This window comes from Strongylocentrotus purpuratus, unplaced genomic scaffold (assembly GCF_000002235.5).
Source record: "Strongylocentrotus purpuratus isolate Spur 01 unplaced genomic scaffold, Spur_5.0 spur5_scaffold_6, whole genome shotgun sequence".
NCBI lineage: Eukaryota > Metazoa > Echinodermata > Echinoidea > Camarodonta > Strongylocentrotidae > Strongylocentrotus > Strongylocentrotus purpuratus.
The window spans coordinates 61,597,168-61,618,006 of record NW_022145612.1 but is presented as its reverse complement, the minus strand read 5'-3'; the positions used below and the strand labels follow the sequence as shown (position 1 = coordinate 61,618,006).

The 20,839-nt window shown below is 36.8% G+C and overlaps 1 protein-coding gene across 1 annotated transcript; it reads right to left on the bottom strand.

Annotated features, from left to right (window-relative positions):
- Nucleotides 1-1,720: 1,720 nt before the first annotated feature.
- On the bottom strand, nucleotides 1,721-8,656 carry LOC105439336 (transmembrane protein 272-like). Its single transcript, XM_031000117.1, has 6 exons — nucleotides 8,594-8,656; nucleotides 7,988-8,054; nucleotides 7,517-7,630; nucleotides 4,531-4,590; nucleotides 2,749-2,967; nucleotides 1,721-2,326 (listed from the first exon to the last, which is right to left on the bottom strand). Exons 1-6 carry the CDS (start codon nucleotides 8,654-8,656, stop codon nucleotides 2,100-2,102), a joined length of 750 nt encoding a protein of 249 aa, XP_030855977.1. The 3' UTR covers nucleotides 1,721-2,099.
- Between the last annotated feature and the right edge of the window lie 12,183 nt (nucleotides 8,657-20,839).

Sequence of the window (20,839 nt, the reverse complement as noted above, 5' to 3'; positions counted from 1 at the left end):
AGAAATCTATCCCTACAAACCATTTTGTAATCGCCAAGGCATGCATGTTTGATATTGTTATATCAAAGGAAACGAAAAGAGATAAAGGCATAAAGAAATCGTTTCATCAAACTGCGAAACTTAGCTGATGAAAGCTTTGACGTCACACGACTGCTCATATTCCTACAATACATTGTGACAGTGTACAGGCGCGTACGCAGGATTTTTTCAAGGGGGAGGGGGGAGGGGGTTGACATTTTTAAATCGGGCCGAAAATTTCGCAACGACTCAGCCAGCCGCTGAATAAGCAGGGGGGGGGGGGGGGGGGGGAAGAGGACACTTTTTTTTCTTTTTTTTTTGGTCTCGAAATTTGAAAATTTGACATTTTTCTCCGTTGGGGTCACCTTTTTTAGGTCAGCCATGGGAACAATTTTTTTATTTTTTATTTTTTAAATATTAAAAAAAAAAAAAAAAAAAAAGGGGGGGGGGGGGGTTTTAGGGGGTTTACACACATACAAATACCTGCGTACGCGCCTGACAGTGTATCATATCATCTTATATACACTTATCACATTATCTACATGTTATGACATAAACGAATAGGGGAAATAAAAAAAAAATCATGATACAAAGATTTAGAGTTGTATGTTTTCATGTATGTTTTTTCTTCTTCCAAATAATTTGTTTTGTTATTAAGAACCCGTGCTCTTTTACCCCAGTTTGTCTTCACTGTAACCTTAAACAAAGGTGGGAATATATTGTACTTTAATTCCATCACAATTATTGAAGTATATTTACAAATAGTCTTACATATATATTATAATATTTAAAGGCTTAGGTTTACGGTAACACCACGTATATTTTCGATTATGAAACCTCTTTTTTATGCGGATATATATTCAAATATAAGCAAATAAAAATACTATCAGGCTGTAGGTTTACAGGCAACAGGTTTGAATGGGTTTCTCTTACTCTGTGATGTGAACGCAAAAACAACTTTGAGTGAATAAGCCAACGTGTTATACTGTGTTCCTGCTGTAACATTATCCAAGCCTCGTTGAATATGCTATCCTCTGGCCCTCATATACGCACTATCATCTAGGACTATGTAAGAGACTAGCTTAGCTATGAAAACATGTATTTTGACACCGACCTAGACTCGACCGTCACCTCTAATACAGCAGAAACACATTATAACACTTTGGAATGTAATGTCTTTACGAAGATTTTATAAAAAGACTTCTTCATACAAAGTTGCTTTTGCGTGCATCACATTACGCAATATGATATGTACACAAATAATATAAGAGATAAACGGTTGGATTGCCCTACTCAGCATCCGCCAACGCTATAGTGGCGCTGTTCCACCGAGGGGTCTATACAAAAACGCATTGTTTAGGCGTACCTCGTATTTTTACCCATAGAGGGCACAGAGCGAAACACTTTATAATTACCAAGCTATAATGAGTAACCCTATTTATTGTTTTAATCGCTAATTTGTCTTGTGTTTAAGAATGAGTACAGTCAAATCTGTTGAGTCTATAACACACAACGCCTACGTCTTTCTTTACTGAATGGAAAAAATATATGAAGACAATTTATAGTTTTCAAAACATTTATGACGCGAACAGAGACAATCAATTTGCTAATGTATTATCAGTGGCATAACCAGCATTGGGTAAAACGTCATATGCCCCCTCCCCCCAACCCCGCCCCCACCAACATTTAAATAAAACTTCGAATAATACCAGAGGATGCCTCATTTTGAAAAGTTTTACAAGTTAGTAGGTGCAATATCGAAAACTATAGGCGTATCCAGAAATGTAAGGGTTGGGGATAAACTGGGTAGCACCATGCGACATGAGACGCACTACATGGTGTACTGACTGAGTCGGCCTTCAAACAGGGAGAGGGGAGGAAGTACGCGGGTCTCTGGGTACTACACCAATAAACATAACTTTTTGTTTTGTTTTTGTTTAAGAACGGTGCCGCAATTAAATATACAGATTTACGTGCAGGAATAATCGTCGTCATCACCGTCAATAACGGCATCATCTTACATATTCCACATCATCATCATCATCATCATCGCCATCGTCGTCCTTGTCATCAAGATTTATCTAGGGGACGTCTCTGTTTTCAGAGTTTGCACCGGCGGCCCCCTTGGTCGTGGCGTAACGGCGGGCCAGGCAGCCATAACAGCAGCAGCAGAAAAAGCAGACGATCCCGATGATGTAGCAGACATTGTTCCACCAGAAGGCGAAGTAGTAGAGCGTCGGGTGGCAGTAGTCAGTAGCAGAATTGTCCGTGGTGTTGGGCCTGAAGATCCCACAGATCCATACATTTCCTGAATGAAAGCAGTGTTGAAAATAGGAAAATAAAACCCACGGTATTAATTTGTCTGTTTGTATGAAGTTAATTTTAAACGACAATAAGGAATCATGCAAGAACGTCTTCCACGCAAAAGTTCTCAAAAGAAGAATTAAGGGAGCAGAGGGGAAACTATAAGGAGAGGAGCGACCTTTTGCATAATGGTTTAGTCACTAAAACTTTCCGTGAGCCAAACCATGTTGACTATACACAGATGATGACATCGATACTGATGTTGGGACTTTGCAGACGGATTTAGCATGGGATACCGATTTGTACGTGTTGGTAAGGTCGGAAATTATAAGACCTTTTACTCATGACACATTAAACAGAATATATAACAAATACATCTCTTTCTTTGGAATTTAATAGTCGGGCGGAAAACGATTAAATAGTCACCGGCGATGAAAAATCCGAAGATGAATACTCCGATGAGAAGGCTGATTATTCTCTCCACTTTGTTGGGTTTGAAGTCGGCCTGTTCTTCTGATGGTAGTCTAGAGCGCTGAGCCCTCCCCTTCAGATTGATCAAGGTCTTTACTATGGAAGCCGCCCCCATGATGATCAAATAGATAGGGATAAGGTTTTGTGCAGGGCAGTTGTCAAAATAAACGGCTCCTGTGGTTAGTAAAATAAATGATATTGTATTGTTAGCAACGACGACTTTGAATTCTTCTGGTGTAAGTCCTTTAGAATATCACACTTTCATCTGCTGCACATAGGCCCACTTTGTCGGTCTCGTGGACCTGAACACAAATTGTTATGGCTGGCGAGACTGGCGGCCCCCGATACTAATATATCATTCTCGGGAAAACTACTGACTACATCTCTAAGGGTTCAGGAGACCGACCGTGTCGGTCTCTTAGGTCATCTGCCTCATGGCTCCCGGCCGCTATTTTTTTTCCCAAACAGGTTTGCCAATGCTAATATTGCCGGTCATCTGATTGGCTGATATGTTACGTCATTAGCAATGACGTAACCGTAAGGGTGAGTGATAGGGTTATAGAAATCATGCAGACCGGCCTCGTATGCGTCGGTCTATCGGGATGATTTCATAATCTGCAGTTTGTTTATATTTTTTTTGGTCAAGTTATACATTTATTTACATCATTGTCGAAAAATAAATGTTTGTGCACTACGTGCGTTCGGAAGTATAAGCTTTTTCTTCCATCCTGAACAAATACAACGTATTAAAAGTTTAGTGTGAGACTATTCGCCCTTTGCCTATATTCCATTTTTATCACTGGGAGGATAACTTTATCAAGACATATCATGAAACCCATGATTAAATATCCATACTTCAAACAATACAACTTTTAAAAAGTGGGACATTTTTCTGACTCACTCTGTATAGAGTACCGGTAAGTGCGACGGCTTACTGGCATGGTTGACAAGGTTGCTGGCTCACAATTATTGTGTGCTAAAAATGGTGCGCTGGTCACACCTATAGTTTACACGCACAGACCCTAATTTGACACTTTATCAAAAACTCATTGTGCCTTGAGAGAAGTCTAGCCCAGCTACCTACTGGTGAGCAGCTACAGTACATGGCCTATGGTAGTCTTATAGTGCAGACTCACTTTTACGACTGACCAGGGTTTGTGCTTGCAGACTAGGTCACACAAGCCCAAAACACTGAATTTGCCCTGCTCCAGCCCGTTGCTTTCGCGGTGAACGTCATGTACAGGCTCATTGTTAGGAACCAGTAACCTTAACGCCGATTGAATATCATGACGTTAGCGCTTTGGTACTCTATTTGTATATCATGAAAGCATTTTGGTATGCAGATCGACAACTTCGTCACGTCAAAGTTTCCGAATACAATTGGTGGATCGAGGGTGGAGAGGCAAGTTGGAATATGATTATCTAAGGATAAATATCTTCAATATAAATTCATATTGAATATAAATATTCCATTCTTATCATGTAAAATGCTGCTATTGCACATGTGAAATAGAAATCGGTATGATTATCGATTGGATGGGGACTATACTTTTTTATGTAGTCTACTCTTTCAATATTCTCTATAATCTTTTCTATCATTTCTTCATCGAGAGAGAGTAAAATGTCAATCTACATATTTCTGCATTCAATGGTCATGACAATACATTACTACATAGGCCTATACTGATTTTGTAGACCTTATAACTTATATATTTTTCCCAGAAATATTTCACTTACCTATTGCGATCATTGCAATGAGAATGACGAGGGATACTGCCATAAGTAATGACACGATAGCTGTAAACAAAGAAAAAGCACGGAATTTATTTAAGAAAGAATCCATAAATTCTATATCAAATTATAATGGCTTTTTTGTTGTTGATACATTGGTATCGCTCGAATTACAATTTAACAGGGATTTATCTTTCAATGAATGGTTATACTCATACATGACGATTTGCTGTACTCCTCATACGGCACCATTCCATCTATTAATCGATTTTCTGTAATTCTGAACATTCAGTGAAAGTAGGCAAAGCGGATTCTGTTCTATATACATGTAAAACCTCTGTGACTATTATTTTGTCAGTATCTTTTTGAGGTCTTATTTTTTAAAATATTTCGTATTCTAGCAGTAATATGATTGCTTGAAAATCACACCCCTCCCCACATTTAGATTGTTGTTGTGGGTAGTGTCTTGGGCAATTTGCAGACACAAATCTTTGTCATTCGTTGTGCGTAACAGTGTCTGCAATATGAGACTATGATATGCTCTGTACTGTAGCCCATCCTGAACAAAGCCAGTGACTGACATAATCATCGAGGCTCCGCTCAAGTATTTTAGGAATTATGGTCACAGTGTCAAATTAGAGTCTGTGCTTGCATACTTACTGGGGCAAATTTGATTTGATTTGATTTTGATTTGATTTTCTTCTGCATTCATGTAAGCATACGGTTTTTCTGACAATGAATCATAAATAAGCAAATATATATATATAAATTGTTATTTTCAAAAACGAAATGATACACTGTCATAAATACTAAATTTCCTCAAACATGATAAAACATTATAAAATTATTTGCGGAAGAAGGACTGCCATTGTAAGCAGATTGCTTGATAATACGACAGCCCCAGACAAAACTCATGAAATATATTAACACATTTATTAAGCAGAAACGGATAGGTAATTTAAAATTCAAATTTCGATGATGGTGATGCAGATGAGGATGATGATGATGATGAAAATGATAATGATGATGATGATGATGATGATAATGATGATGATGATGACGATGGTGATAATGATTCGAATGAATGAAAGAAGAGATGACATGATAAAGAATGAAGAGTTGATACAGAAATTCTACCTTGAGTATTTTGATAATAACATCGTTTTAACTTTGGCCTTAAATGAGTAGAAGGAGCAACATGATTTATTAGATTCTGGGAGAGAGTTCCATAGGTCAGGACCGTGGTGTCTTATGGATTCATGGGCAATAAGTAATTTCGGGTTTACTAGATGAAAACTTGAGGCATTACGGGTAGGGTAAGAGTGAATAGCTTTATTCATAGTGAAAAAGTTTTGAAATGAAAGAGGAAGCATATTATTTAAATACTTAAACATGATCAGTAAACTTTGTAGCGAATTTATGTCGAATACTGTTAGGGTTTTCAGTTTGTAAAATATTGGACTTGTGAGAGAGAAATATGGTGAACCAGTACATATACGAAGGGCTTTCTTTTGCAATAAATAAATAGAGTTGATTTTGGTTTTGGCGATGGTGGCCCGTACTAAATTGCAATATGTTATATACGGTAATATCAATGAAGCATAACAAGTGTATAACATGGGATTAATTTCTTCATTTTATATAATAAACCAACATTCCTAGAAATAGAAGTAGTGATATGACGTATATGTTCATTCCAGTTTAGATTTTCATCGATAGTGACACCCAAAAATGTAGTTGTTCTCTTTCTTTCGAGAGGGACATTATCTATAATTATGTTGTAAGGAAAGTCAATGACATGAGAATTTGCGTGCTTGAAATACATAAAATTTGTTTTATTTATATTAAGGGATAACTTGTTGCATTGAAACCATGAAACCATAGAGATAATTTTGGTAACTCATTATTAAGTGTATTTGCTAAAGTGTTTAAATTAGGATGTGAACAGCAGATGTTCGTGTCATCGGCAAATAGGACAAATGATAATAAAGGTGTTGTATTAGTTAAATCATTAATATATAATAGAAAAAGCAAAGGGCCTAAAATTGATCCTTGAGGAACTCCACATTTGGTAAGTAGGAAATTAGACAAAATATCATTATACATTACATATTGTTTTCTGGTAGATAAATAGCTCTCAAACCATGACAATGCAACTCCACGAATTCCATAACAGTAAAGTTTTTTCAGTAAAATTTGGTGGTCCAGTGTATCAAACGCTTTTGATAAATCCATAAAAACTCCTATTACATGTTCTTTATTGGCCATAGCATTCGTTATTTTATCATATAATTGTACTAAAGCTTGGTCAGTTGAATGACCTTTTCTAAAACCATATTGATTTAGATTTAGGAAATGAAAAGTATCTAAAAACTTGTAAAGCCAATTTTAAATATTTTTTTCTAAGATTTTGGATATGCTGGGAAGAATAGAAATAGGCCTGTAATTGCTAATTTCGTGAGGATTGTCTTTTTTGAAAACAGGATTTACCCTAGCAATTTTCAAGGACTCTTGACATTTCCCGGTATTTATTGATAGATTAAAAATGTGAGTTAAAGGACAAGCGATAAAGTGTATGACGTGTTTAAGAAGGAAAGCACTAATTCTATCTTGACCCTGTTATTTACTTAATTTTAGATTTGTCGTCATTTTAGTTATTTCATTAGGATCAGTGGGATTAAAAAACAGTGTAGAATTTGAAGGTTCAGGAAGAAATGTAGGACTGCCGAGACAGTCAAGTCTCGAAGAGTCTTTAGACATGTCCTAGACTATTTTAATTGGAGGGGGTTGTCTACCAAATTGCACCCCCCCCCCCCAGGGTCCCGTTGTTTAAATAGATTTCTGGAGAGGCCACTGGTCTGGACCTAGTCTAGTGCAGCCACTAAGGATCGCGCTATCACTCGGCTTAACGCTTATAGTCGGCGAATAACAAAAATCAATATAGGGTCCAGAACTAGACTAGTCTGGACCGTTTGCCAGTCGGTTGACTTACATGTGCCGAACAGGATTCTGATGACAGATCCGATGAAACTGACTAGACTGCCATCCTTCTCTTTCTCACTCTTGATCTGGTCAAAGATGGATTGATTAGATGAAGGAGATGCATCTGATGATTAAGAACAAAAATAAAAGAACGTAATTCCCATTCATCATTTAAATACATTTTTGATTACTAAGTTAATCATTTATCATTTCGTTGATAATTACAATTCTGAGGAATAGAGTCTAAAGTTGCTGCCGATACACAAATAGAGGCAATTAGACAGACAGGCCTACACAATGCCAGCCTGGGTTTCGCCGGGGAGTATGAAACAGTGTGAGTCCAAAAAAAGTTTACACCTAGAAAATTGATAATTATTTTAGAAATAATCTATGAACAGTAAATTATTATACATCTTATAGTATCATTTCTGTGTGGTATGTGTTCACGCTTGGATGTACAGGAGGCATAATTGGAACTAACTTTGTTGCGTTGCATCATTCGATGCAGGAGCTGTCGATGACATACCGAGAGCTGTGTTCCCTTCCGCCTGGTAATTAGAAATGATAGGATTATCAAAACCAATTTACAAACATTGGTTTCAGAAGGAAAAAAAAGAGAACAGCACCATCAAAAAAAGGGGGAAAAATATGCTAACCAGGAATTGGTTTCTTCTCTGCCAATTACTCAAAAAAAGGGATGGCTAAAATTGATAGGTATTGAATAGGCTTGTAATTAAATGGATTGTTTCAAACATGAACTCTTAATGGGGGAAGAAAAAAAAGAATCCGAAAGGGAAGGGACTGAAGAACAACTGGTTTTATCAACTTATTGATTAGGTCATTTATTTTATAGATAAATTTTCATAAAACTTTTCATACCGATTAGCTTTTATGCCACTATTAAGATGTATTATCGTGATGTAATTTTGTTATTGTGATATTTTCAGTATCCACTGCATCTTACTCATTTTTTTCAGAAGAAAAACGTACTAAAATGAAGAAAATGAGCCTGTATAAGACCGATGCTGCTTCGCTCATCACATATACAGGCTTCCCAAACAATCAGTATAGACAGGCTACTACTTACTAGGCGATTGTACGACCATGGATCAATGCAATCAATCGCTCTTCTGGTAGCATGCATAGGCATTGTTATACATTGATTGATTGATTGATTGAAAAGGTTTTTTTTAATTATAATTGCACTTCGCAGTCAGAAGGCTTAATTAAGTACAATTTACATTGACAATAATACATACAAATGTGGTTTGAAATTCTCACAAAGTATAATATACAGTATACAACATAATTCATAACCAATATGACTAAGGCAATAACAGACAAAATTAAGTCAGGTTTAAAATATATTTTGTGAGGTGACACAAGAGTGGGTCAAAGGATGAGCAAGCAGGCCCTACACTGTAAAAAAGAATTTGTTCATTGGTAATTTTTACGTATTTTTTCCATGTAGAATTTACGTGAAAACATTAGTTTTGCCACTTACGCACTAAATTTAAGTCTTGCTAACTCAAACTTTCAATTTAGTAGAACATACGTGGAATATTTAAGTAAAATCAAATACATAAGAACTTTAAGTAATTTCAGCTTGTATTAATTTAGTAATTTTAACTCAAAATCAGAAATTATACGTATTACTCAAACAATTGATGTTGATTATTCTTATCTTTTTAAAGTAAGGACCGATGCAGTGCGTAATAGAAATATTTACATAATTTATGAATATTCATTAAGACCAAATTAAACTCTTTTTTAAATAAAACAATTCTTTTTTGTGGTTGAATGAAAATTTAAGGACTTTAAAACATTTACTAATTCATTTAACATGGCTAAGCAAAGACAAGACAATTTTTAATTGTTACCCAGTTCAAAACAAATCAAAACTTGATATTCCAAGAAATTGTCAACCAATTTTTCTTTTAAGATGCTACGATCAAGTATATATAAAATTTGGAGCCTTTCAATATGTGTCGAATTGAAGCGTATGTAATAGTTTGTGATGGTGGTAGATATATACGGTTAAATCTTAAATAGAAGTAGTGAATGAATAGTGGATGTTATTTGTTAGATTAGATGGGCCCGGTACCAAATCGTGCAATATGTAATCCTATCATAGCTTTTTTTTAATTATCTAAAATGATTACAATACTTAAATTATTTACGTTAATGTAACTCGATTTAACTAAGTAAAAAATTATTCAGCAAAATAAGTAAATTCTACTTAAGATGCCGTAGGTAATATTTACTTAATAAAAATAAGGCAATTCTTTTCCTCAATTTTATTGAGTTATTTCGACTATTATTTTTTTACAGTGTACGCTCCTATTCTCACTCCTGTACCATGGACACTCTCATAAACACCACATTCACACTCTTATACACACTCCCATACACTAGCTAAGGTCTGCTCGCCCATCCCTGGACTTCTCTTGTGTCAAGAAGTGTTGGGTATTTCGAAATGTAAAAAAAAAAAAAAAAAACAAACAAGAAAGCTCCCTCCCGACCTTCATACATTGGAGCAAAATAAGTACACGATTTAAAGCCTTGAACACCATCTGATCTGAATTGCCATGTCATGATTGCTACGAAACCTATCACTATTCAATATACATTTATACGTTTCAAAAAGGTGTTACAAGTGAATGGAAGCATAAAATGTAAAATGTAAGCAGACAATGAGATTCCCTGCAACAAGTCATTATTTCTCAAACCAACAAACTTGATTGAAATCTTGAATATTGCACGTTCTCTTAAAATAAGCTATGCTAACGGTCATGATGGGATAAGCACATATCTTTTGAAACAAGTTATAGGAAATATAATAACCCCACTAGTGCATATTTTTAATCTCTCTCTGACGACAGGTACATTTCCAGAAGCATTTAAGATTGCTAAGGTTGTTCCGATATACAAAAAGGATGACTCTTCCCAAGTCTCAAACTATCGCCCTGTTTCTATTCTCTCGAGTTTGTCCAAAGTATTGGAAAGACTTATATACAATAGGCTATATTGTTTTCTAACAGAAAATGACTTACTGAATCAGGATCAATATGGTTTCAGGAAATACCACTCAACCGATTTAGCCCTTGCACAATTATATGATAAGGTTTCGAATGCTTTGGCGTCTCGAAAGCATGTTATTGGTGTATTCATGGACTTAAGCAAAGCATTTGACACTCTTGATCACAAGGTACTATCAAGCAAACTTCATTATTACGGAGTAAGAGGAGTTGCTCTTGACTGGTTTAATGATTATTTGTCAGGTAGAAAGCAATATGTAAGCTACGAATCTGTAGATTCATCATTATTGCCTATGAAATGTGGTGTCCCACAAGGATCGATACTCGGTCCTTTATTGTTTCTACTGTATGTTAATGATATCTCGAACTCAACTACATCATTACAATATATTATATTTGCTGATGATACTAATGTGTTTTGCTCCAATTCCGATTTTCGATCACTTCAGAGAATTCTGAACACCGAGCTACCTAAGCTGTCTTTGTGGTTTAGGAGCAACAAATTGTCTCTGAATCTGAAAAAAACTAATTATATCCATTTTCAAAGCAGGAAAAATGCAACTGATAAACCTATACCTGAAATAGTCTTGGATGGTGAATATTTGGAGAAAAAACAAAATACTAAATTTCTTGGAACTATCATCAATGAAAATCTGAAATGGAGTGATCATGTACATTACGTTTCAAAGAGAGTGTCACGCACTGTTGGTTTACTGTATAAGTTAAAACATTATGTGCCTTTGAATATTCTATATATGCTATACAATTCCTTGATTCTTCCTTACATGTCTTATTGCAATATACTGTGGGCAGACTCAAAAGTATATACTGATAACATGCTACTTATACAAAAGAAAGCGATTCGTGTGCGTACCAATGCTGGATATCGCGATCACACTGATCCCCTATTCGCGAGGTTAAAAACTCTGAAAGTAACTGATATTAACTTTTTACAAAAAGCACTGTTCATGTTCGGTCTACATAATGATTCCCTACCTTCCCACTTCCCACCAATGTTTTGTTTGAATAGAAATATTCATACATACCCAACCAGACAATCAAATAAATACCATTTATGTAATCCTAAAACAACAATGGCTATGAAATCTATAAGACATTCTGGTCCGGATATTTGGAACTCACTGTCCGTTGACATCCGTAACTTGAAGTCAGTATATACTTTCAAGAAAAGTGTGAAATCAATTTTATTGAGTAAATATTGACAAATCTCTTAAATTAACACATGATATCATATATGTTTGTCAGCATTTCCTTGATATAGCAGGAAAATCCCCCTCCCATGCACCCTCTATCCCATTTTTTTTTTTTTTTTTTTTGGTTGCAAGTCACTGTTTATTTTTTGTTATTTTCCCCCAATTATGTTTTGTAATTTACTTTACTTTACAATCGTTATGATTTTAAATGTTTCTGGGCTGCAAGCGTATCAAGCTGTCACGCTTAGGCTGTAGCCCTTCTGTATCATCACCTCTTCGAGCGTATGTATCTATGATTTACTGAATGTGGAAATGTAATTTAACTTATGTTTTATACTCATGTAAAGACATTGTCACATTATTGTTATAACCTATGATGATTCAGTAACCAATAAATATTTCAACTAATTCAACAGGTAGATAATTAAGACAAATGGGAAAGTGTAAATGGTGATTCATTCATGCATTCAACAGGTCTATTAAATACAGAATTGAGCTATTTCTATAGCGGTTCGTTTTACGATGAAATTGACGGTACTTAGTCCTTCTCCGCAGTGAATAATGTACATTATTGTCAACAGGTAACCAATGTTTACAAAGTGGGTTGTTGGCAAGAGATGAGGCAAAAATTCGTGCACAGTATCTGACAACGTCTGCAAAGAACACACTTCAAGAGCTTTGTCATAATTAATATATTTATCACCTAATATGGTTCTACATGATCTTTTCTGGATTCGTTCCAAACCTAAGATTTGATTTTGGGTGAGGTTTCAGTTAATAAAAAGGGTACTCCATAACCAATTTTGGGCGAATGTTTACCTTGTAAACTGTTACTAGATCACAGAATAGCAATTCGTATGTTTTGAGAATACGAAGCATGAAAGGTCCCAAGGAAAAACGAAACCGAGAACAGAAAACAATCGATGTTTTATCATAACTTAGTCACATTTATAATTAATAAATGACACATATTTGAAAACCTTAGATCCTCCTCTTTCATTTGATGCAACTCATATGATGCATATTTCACACATGAGTGATTAAAATGAATTTTAAGAGAGGAAACCAAAAAGTCATTTGGTGGACGGTATCTAAATTTCAAGGAGAAAATTTTCATTTCTAGAAAGTTGAGTTTCTGCCCTTTTATATGACACCTCAATCAGGAAAAATGAGCAAGGAATGACAAAGTTCTGTTTATTTAAAGTAGTGCTTGCATTTCCATAATTTTATCAAACGAATTCGTTTTCACTGGGTGCCTGCCGTAGCAACAAACAGAGTTGACAAAAGACTTAACTCCATTTCGTTGACAATCAGCCGTATAGACGAAAGACTTCATGCATGGCTGATTGTCAACGAAACGGAGTTAAGTCTGTTGTCAATTCTGCATGTTGTTATGGCAGGCACTCAGTGAAAACGAATTCGTTTTCGTTCAGGTCACCTTTTTTTAGGTCAGCCATTGACATAATTTAAATTTTAAAAAAACAACAACAACAACAGTAACAACACAAAGGGGGAGGGTTTTTTTTCTCCAAAATACACACATTCAAAAATGAAGGGGGGTTTAACCCCCAAACCTCCCCCTACCCCCCTGCGTACGCGCCTGTCTAACCATAATAGGGACTTTTAGATTGAGTGGACGGGAACACGACGAACGCCGACTGTTCATGCGTGTCAACGTACTTAACTGCCCATGTTGACTACAATTAGAAATCTTTTAGATTGCACTCGACGATATACATGCATGCAGGAAGTAACACTATGAACATTACGGCAAAGAAAGAGGACAAAATATACAGTTCCTCATTCTACCCTCAACAAAAGAACATCCCTTCACTGCTATTAATATGTAAAAATGTGTAGAACAGGTGAATATGCATGTGACACCTGTTCTACACATTTTTACATAGCTGGGAAGGGAAGTTACTTTGTCTACCTGAGGAACTGTATATTTTATGCGCACGCGGCATACTAGTACCTTGAGCATGTAAAGGCGCTATATCAATATCAATATGTAGGTATGTATGTACTAGATTTAGGAACATTAAGGTTGACGCATTCTCGATCGCCGACTGAGTCGACGTAACGCATGCGCAGTGCCTTAAAATGACGTCAAACGTTACAGTCAAAGCTGTTGACGTGCAAATCTAAAAGTCCCTAATATGAAAAACATACGGGTCCGTATTTCACTACTTCAGTCATTTAAAAACGTTTGGAGATAAACGGACCCCCTTGAAATTGACTAAAATGCATCAGTCATGATCTGTGCACACAAGAGATTGCAAATCCCGTTTTGATAAACTTTTAGATATGTGTTGACACATTAAATGTTTCCTTCGTCTCCGGTTCAAAATATTACAGATAATTTATGTGTACTTATAAATCAAGACTGGGTTCAATCTCTGCTTGCCCCGGGCATTCAGGGTGTAATGATTGAAATAGTTCAAGATAAAACATTATAAACTTATATGGGTGTTATGATGCTCCTATATACTCTACCACTGTGTCAGGTTATCTTTTGCGAATATCGCAAGGTCTTTTTGATTTAAAAAATCTCTTTCAATCACACTTAGGCTTGTTTTGTTTTCGTTTTTTTAAATTTTGTTCCCCTTCCACAGTGTTCTTTATTTTCACAAAAAGTTCCATCATAATATATCATATACAAATAGTTAAAAAAATAATTTCCATACATAATGGCTTAACACAGATAATAATCATCACGGCCGAAAACTTTTGTGGCAGATAAAAACAAACATTATTTATTTTATGACAAAATTAGTACTTTAAATATATAATTAAAAAAAACAAAAACAAACATAAAATACATCATCATGTTTATGTTAGCACATTTCCAACACTCTCAAAACATTTTATAAAGTGAAACCATTTCTTTTTCAATTTATTCTCTCTGAGATTTGTTTGGTATATATATATATTTCCATTTCATAATAATGTTTTACAGCTGATAAAATTATATCAAATGATGGTAGTTGATTTCGTAATTTAGCTGAAAATATTTTTTGTCTTACAACCACCAGAACACAGTTGAATGCATTATTATTGCTACCGCAAAATCCAAACAGTTTAGTTTGATTTGTAGTTTGATCCTTTCCCCCGTATTACGAAATATCCAGAACTCTAACTTCGACCATACTTCATTAGAATAGTTACAAAAGCAAAAAACATGTATGATAGTTTCATCACTGTTACTACAAAAAGTACACTTCTTGTCAGCCACTACACCAAATCTTAACAAACTGTCCTTCATATATAATATTCTATTTAAAATCTTGATTTGAAACCACCTCATGTTGATATCTATTGTTGACTGAAATGGAATTTGACAGTACGAACCCCAAAGTACATCTTGAAAATCTAAAAAAAAATCCACTTTGTAAGGGCTTTACATTCTTTTACTTTTTTTTTTTTTAGCAACGACTGATAAATATGTGAACAACCAACATTTGTTTACACCACAAGGTGCACGGCTTCGGGAATGATAGGTTCTAAGGCCTCATGCCTGGATTACATTTGGCCTGCGATTAGTCTACGGAGCCCGTATCCTGCTCGTATCCCTTTTTCCGTGCGGCCTATGTGCGGTGGCAGGAGGCGGCCGTGAGATTTTCGTACTGATTCACGGGCTCCGCAGCCTTTACGATTTTGTTTCGCGAGAAGTTAAACAAATTTGAAAAAAATCGTAAGCCCGTAGTCCGTATACATGTCGTAGGTGGCATTGCACAATCCCCGCACGGGCATCGCCCGGAGGCTTCGCACTGATTGTGCAGCAAGCGTACGATTTTTCGGTGAACATGGGGGCAAAGAAAATCGTACAGAGATTGTAGACTCATGGGGCATTCGCATGGCAATTGCACAGCTATCGCAAGGTTGCTGTACGGTGACCGCGCCTTCTCCGCGCAACCTTTGCACGGAAGCTGCACGGGCTCCATATGATTTCCGTGCGGAGGCTGCGGAGACTGCACGGCTACTGCATGCAAATTGCACGATTTCCGTACAATCTCTGAGCACCCTATGTACGGATTTGCCCGGCCTGCCCCCGAGGGCCAATACAATAAATAGCACGATGCTCGTAGATAATGTAAACACAAACATCGTAGCCCGTAGCCTCCTACGATGTCTACGAAAAATCGTAGACTAATTTATCGTACGGCGCGGGGGCAAATGTAATCCAGGCATCACTAAGAGCCAGGGGCGGATCTAGCTTTTTGCTAAGGGGGGGGTTGACCAAAATAATGACGATGCGGAGCATCGTCCACGAGCCGCGAAGCGGCGACCCGATTTTTTTTGGGGTGTTTTGGGGTGTAAGTGATGTTTTCCTGGCATCTATTAACACAATGGAGACCATAAAAAGCAGTGCATGATAACGTCTTTTTAAATCAAGTAACAGTTAAATACACAGTTATATCCAGAGTTATCATGTGTTTGGTTAAGTTACCAGATGAGTTGAATATCTTCTCACAATATTTGCACTTGAAAGGGTTTCTCTCCAGCGTGCGTTCTTTTTTCTTTTTTTTCTTCTTTTTTTTTCCTTTTTTTTTTTTTTTTTTTTGGGGGGGGGGCCGCCCAAGGGGGGGGGGGGGTTTAAACCCCCTAAACCCCCCCCGTAGATCCGCGCCTGAGAGCTACTAAAGCTTGTTTTTGTCATGAATTAAACTGTTTATTATACTTCAGGTTACATCATGTGAAATACACAACAGCGGGAATATTGACATTACATGGATATCATAACTTTTATTCGAAACTCTGTCAAAATATGTTCTCCGACTTTGTCATTCCACACGTTTCCCTATTAGAATGACAACAGAATCCCCTTCTCAACCAAAAGCACTTACTTGATCTGAGGAGCATTTTCCCTGTCATATCTGAATATTCCAACAATTTCAAATTCATTTGAACACATTCCAATCAGAAAGAAAAATTGAACCTTTCCTTGAAAGACAAACCAAATCCAAATACAATTCAGTGCCTTGTACAGTTGTACTAGGTCGGTATAACGTTTATACCATTTAGTTCCATGCTTTTTCGTGTATTAAATGCGTATACAATGTATGGTATAGGTACTTTATTTTTCTATTTCTTTTATTATTAATTTGATGAATATTGAATACTGTACAAAAGAATAAATTTGACATTTGTAATTATTTTAACTGTTACTTGTTGATTCAAACAATAAAGTCAAATTAAATGTACGACATGTTGCTGATAAATACAATTTTCTGGTTTGTAAAAAAAATCCTTAGACATGGGTCCCTTTTTTCATTTATTCCTTTCCCCTCTTTTCTCCCTCATTTTCTCCGGGATTTTTGGATTTGCTCCTAAATACTCGAGCCCACATTCTAAATGTCTAAATCTCTCCCATCTCTAAATAAGTCCGGGGCAATATTGGGGAATCCTTCGGTGATTGCGTTTCCAGTGTACGAGGTGTACGCAAGTGGGTGTACCGTAGCTCGTAAACTCAACTAGACCCCGGGGTACCACATATATCAGCACTCCATGGGCCCTATACCGGGTATGACATATGGCATAATGCGCGCTAGGTATGGTATCCGCCCGTATAGGGATCGTACCCCCCGGGAACTTGTAGCGCTTCGCACGCTGAAAATGATATGATCGGCAGCTATACCCTGCGTACCTGATCTGCCCAGCAACCGGGCAGCAGCGGGGCTCAAGCAGGGAGCTATATAGCCGATGCTTGAGAGCTCGTGTACGGGTACGTTAATTAAAACAGGAAAAGCCCTTCAATTAAAACGAATGCCAGAGGTGCTAGGACAGCTAGGTTGCATGGTGTTTTCATCTTTATGTGTGTAAACTACTTGTAAACTACATGTAGTATGGTACAGTTTACTAATAAAGAATTTTATCGAGAAACTGCAAAATGATTGGCCATTGTATCAATACACACAGAGGTGCATTAGTATCCTGGTTGTGTATTAAAAGCTGTGCTATTGATTCTCAACATTTCAAACACCCCTGTACAAAACTCAACCAATTTCACTAAAAATCGATACTTTAGTGACGATTGATGACACCTAAATAGCATTAAAATACATTTTTTAAACTTTCCGATGTTAGAAAGAATAATTTTAAAAAATCAAATTGTGAGTCCACTGTCAAACTTGCCGATCAGCCGCATCGGCATGCTTGTGTGCATTTGTGTGTTATGAGTGTATTGAATATTCATAAATGTAAATGCTGCCTATAAACGCATAATGCAGTGTTAAAGGTCAATACGCATTAGCGTTGACTCTCTATATATGCTTTGCTGGAGTGTAATATTACAGCTTTAAAAATGTAATATTTGAAGTATGAAATCCTTAGACATGGGTCCATTTTTCACCAAAAAAAATCCTTAGACATGGGTACCTATTTCAGCAAAAGGACCCTTGGATGTGGGTATGGGTTCGGAGGTCTCAGCCGCACACCCCCGTCCGACTATAATCTGAGTAACCCCCCCCCCCGGGTTTGTTTTAATCCCTTTGTGTATTAAAATGAGGTACTTGGAGAGAAAGAGAGTGAATGAATGGTCTTGAAGAGAGATCGCGAGAAATATCATTTTGTTCTTGCGAAAAGAAAGGAAATAAATAGGAAACGATTTCCTCTGTTTTTACAAATTAATAACAGAGATTTGCGACTTAACGGTTACAAAAACAAAAAAGACTCAATAAAAAGGATCTTTAATGCTAGCATTTTTTTTTTACAGTCCTTGCATGAAGAAATAGTCCAGAAAGAAGAAATTCATTCTGTCTATTGAAATACTATTATACTTAGCAGGTGAATGAAATAATTTGTATTGAGGCACTTCACAAACACTTACCGGTATGCATTACATTTGGTTATACGTTTCGAAAATGGCCTATTTTGACTGGGCTGACCAAGGAGTTTTAAGAGATGGAGTCATATCTAGCTCATTCCCTTGGTAGTACAATCTTTATTAGGGACTGTTAGACTTGCACGTCGACAGCTTTGACTGCAACGTGTGACGTCATGGAAAGGCACTGCGCATGCGTCATGTCGTCTCAGTCGGCGATCGAGAATGCGTCAACCTTGATTTTCCTAAATCTAGTACGGTACTAGTATATGCCGCGTGCGCATAATTCCTCAGGTTAGCAAAGGAACATCCTTTCCCTGCTATTATGTAAAAATGTGTAGAACAGGTGTACATGCATATTCACCTGTTCTACACATTTTTACATAATAGCAGTGAAGGGATGTTCCTTTGTCTACCTGAGGAACTGTATATTTTGTCCTCTTTCTTTGTCCACCATGTTCATAGTGTTACTTCCTGCATGCATGTATATCGTCGAGTGCAATCTAAAAGATTTCTAATTGTAGTCAATATGTGTAGTTGAGTACGTTGACACGCATGATCAGTCGGCGTTCGTCGTGATCTCGTCCACTCAATCTAAAAGTCCTTAATGCCGCCAGGAGAAAATATTTCAGGCAAGAGCTTAACTGGATCTTCCTTGCAGATACGTAGAAAAAGGTTCCTGCCTAGCTGCAATTAACTAACGGGCTACTTTCAAAGGGAAATATGCTTTTGTAATGATAATTGCTTTTCGCTACCACTCGTCTGAAAATACGAGTAGCTGTGCTCACCTTGCACGAGGCAAGCTAAAGGAAATGGACCAAACTTTCCCGAAATGTTAATCAAAATTACTCGACTGGGCATATGTGGGCACTAAGCTGACATATAGGCCAACATCATAAAGAACTGTACAAGAACAATTCATTTTTAATTTTCGTGAGCCGGAAGTAATCGGAAAAGTGTCAAATTGAGGGTTTTAGGATCTTACAATTTTGCTATTTTTCACGAATTAAAACTGCTAATGTGCAATGTATGCACTTTGTTGACACAGTTAGGCTTTTGTGTTCATATTAAATCATCTGTTCGATTTTTTCATTGTCAGTTTAAATAAAAAGTGAAATATTCACGATATTTCTTTGTGAAAAAAATCAATGCTCAAGCTTTCCAATTATATTGGGTGCTTCGAACTTCGGACATCAAAGGTATAACATCGCACCTGTAAATTTAGAAAACGGCAGCTGCTTGAAATAACTTGTTGCCAGTTGGGGCTCAAGCTCTTGCTTAAAGGTACTATGTCCCATTTGCAGGCCAAAAAAGGAAAAGGTTAAATTCCAACGAAAGATAATACTAATTTAGAACTTCCCTTAAAAAGAAAGGGGGGGGGGGGCTTGAAAATATCTTTAAGTGGGGAAAATAACGACTATTAGTTGTCAAATCGACTTAAGAGCTATAGAGCCAGTCAGGGGCGTACGCAGGATTTTTTCAAGGGGGGGGGGGGTTTTGCTCCCGAAAATTTGAAAATCGCGCCGGCCGAAAAGTCGCTCAGTGGGGGGGGCAAGCGGACCCTTTTTTTTTTTTGTTGTTCTCAAAATTTCAAAATTTGACATTTTTCTTCGTTGGGGGGGGGGGGTAAGGTCACCTTTTTTAGGTTAACCGTGGGTATAATTTTTTTTTTTTTTTTTTTAATAATTGAAAAAAAAAAAAAAAAAAAAACCCAAGGGGGGGGGGGGGGGGGGGTTTTGGGGTTTTTTTTTAGGGGGGTTTACACACATAAAAATACCAAAGGGGGGGGTTTGAACCCCCAAACCCCCCCCCCCCCTGCGTACGCCCCTGGAGCCAGTAAGCAATAGTCTGATTTTCAGACCATTGTACCGAATGGTCGTACGTTTTATGCTGCGCAAAGAGTTAATCAGTTCAGCTAAATGACAACAGCTCATTTTATGTATGTTATTACAAAAGAAGGGAAAAAAAGCCTGTCAGTCACTCAATAGTGTCTGACAGTGAAGTTTAGCAAGTTAACGGGTTTCCTTGCATAATTTGAATATTATGACACTGCTAACGTTTAAATTGCACAGATAGGACTTACATGACATATTTATAATTCCTGCAAAGTTCTACAGAATTTGATGTTGGCTGCAAAAAGGACATATCTTTAAAGTCTTGGGCAGACTATTAGTAGCATGTAATAGAAGCGCGCGCATATAATAATGTGTGCACGTCCGTCCTACAGTCGCTCGTATCGCCATGGATCACAGCATGTG

Excerpts from the sequence above, each read along its gene's own strand:
- LOC105439336 (XM_031000117.1), bottom strand. The coding sequence starts at position 8,656 with ATGCCTATGCATGCTACCAGAAGAGCGATTGATTGCATTGATCCATGG. Across the intron at positions 7,631-7,987 it reads GAATGATGCAACGCAACAAA|ATGCATCTCCTTCATCTAAT; the intron begins GTTAGTTCCAAT and ends CTTAATCATCAG. Across the intron at positions 2,968-4,530 it reads CATTGCAATGATCGCAATAG|GAGCCGTTTATTTTGACAAC; the intron begins GTAAGTGAAATA and ends TACTAACCACAG.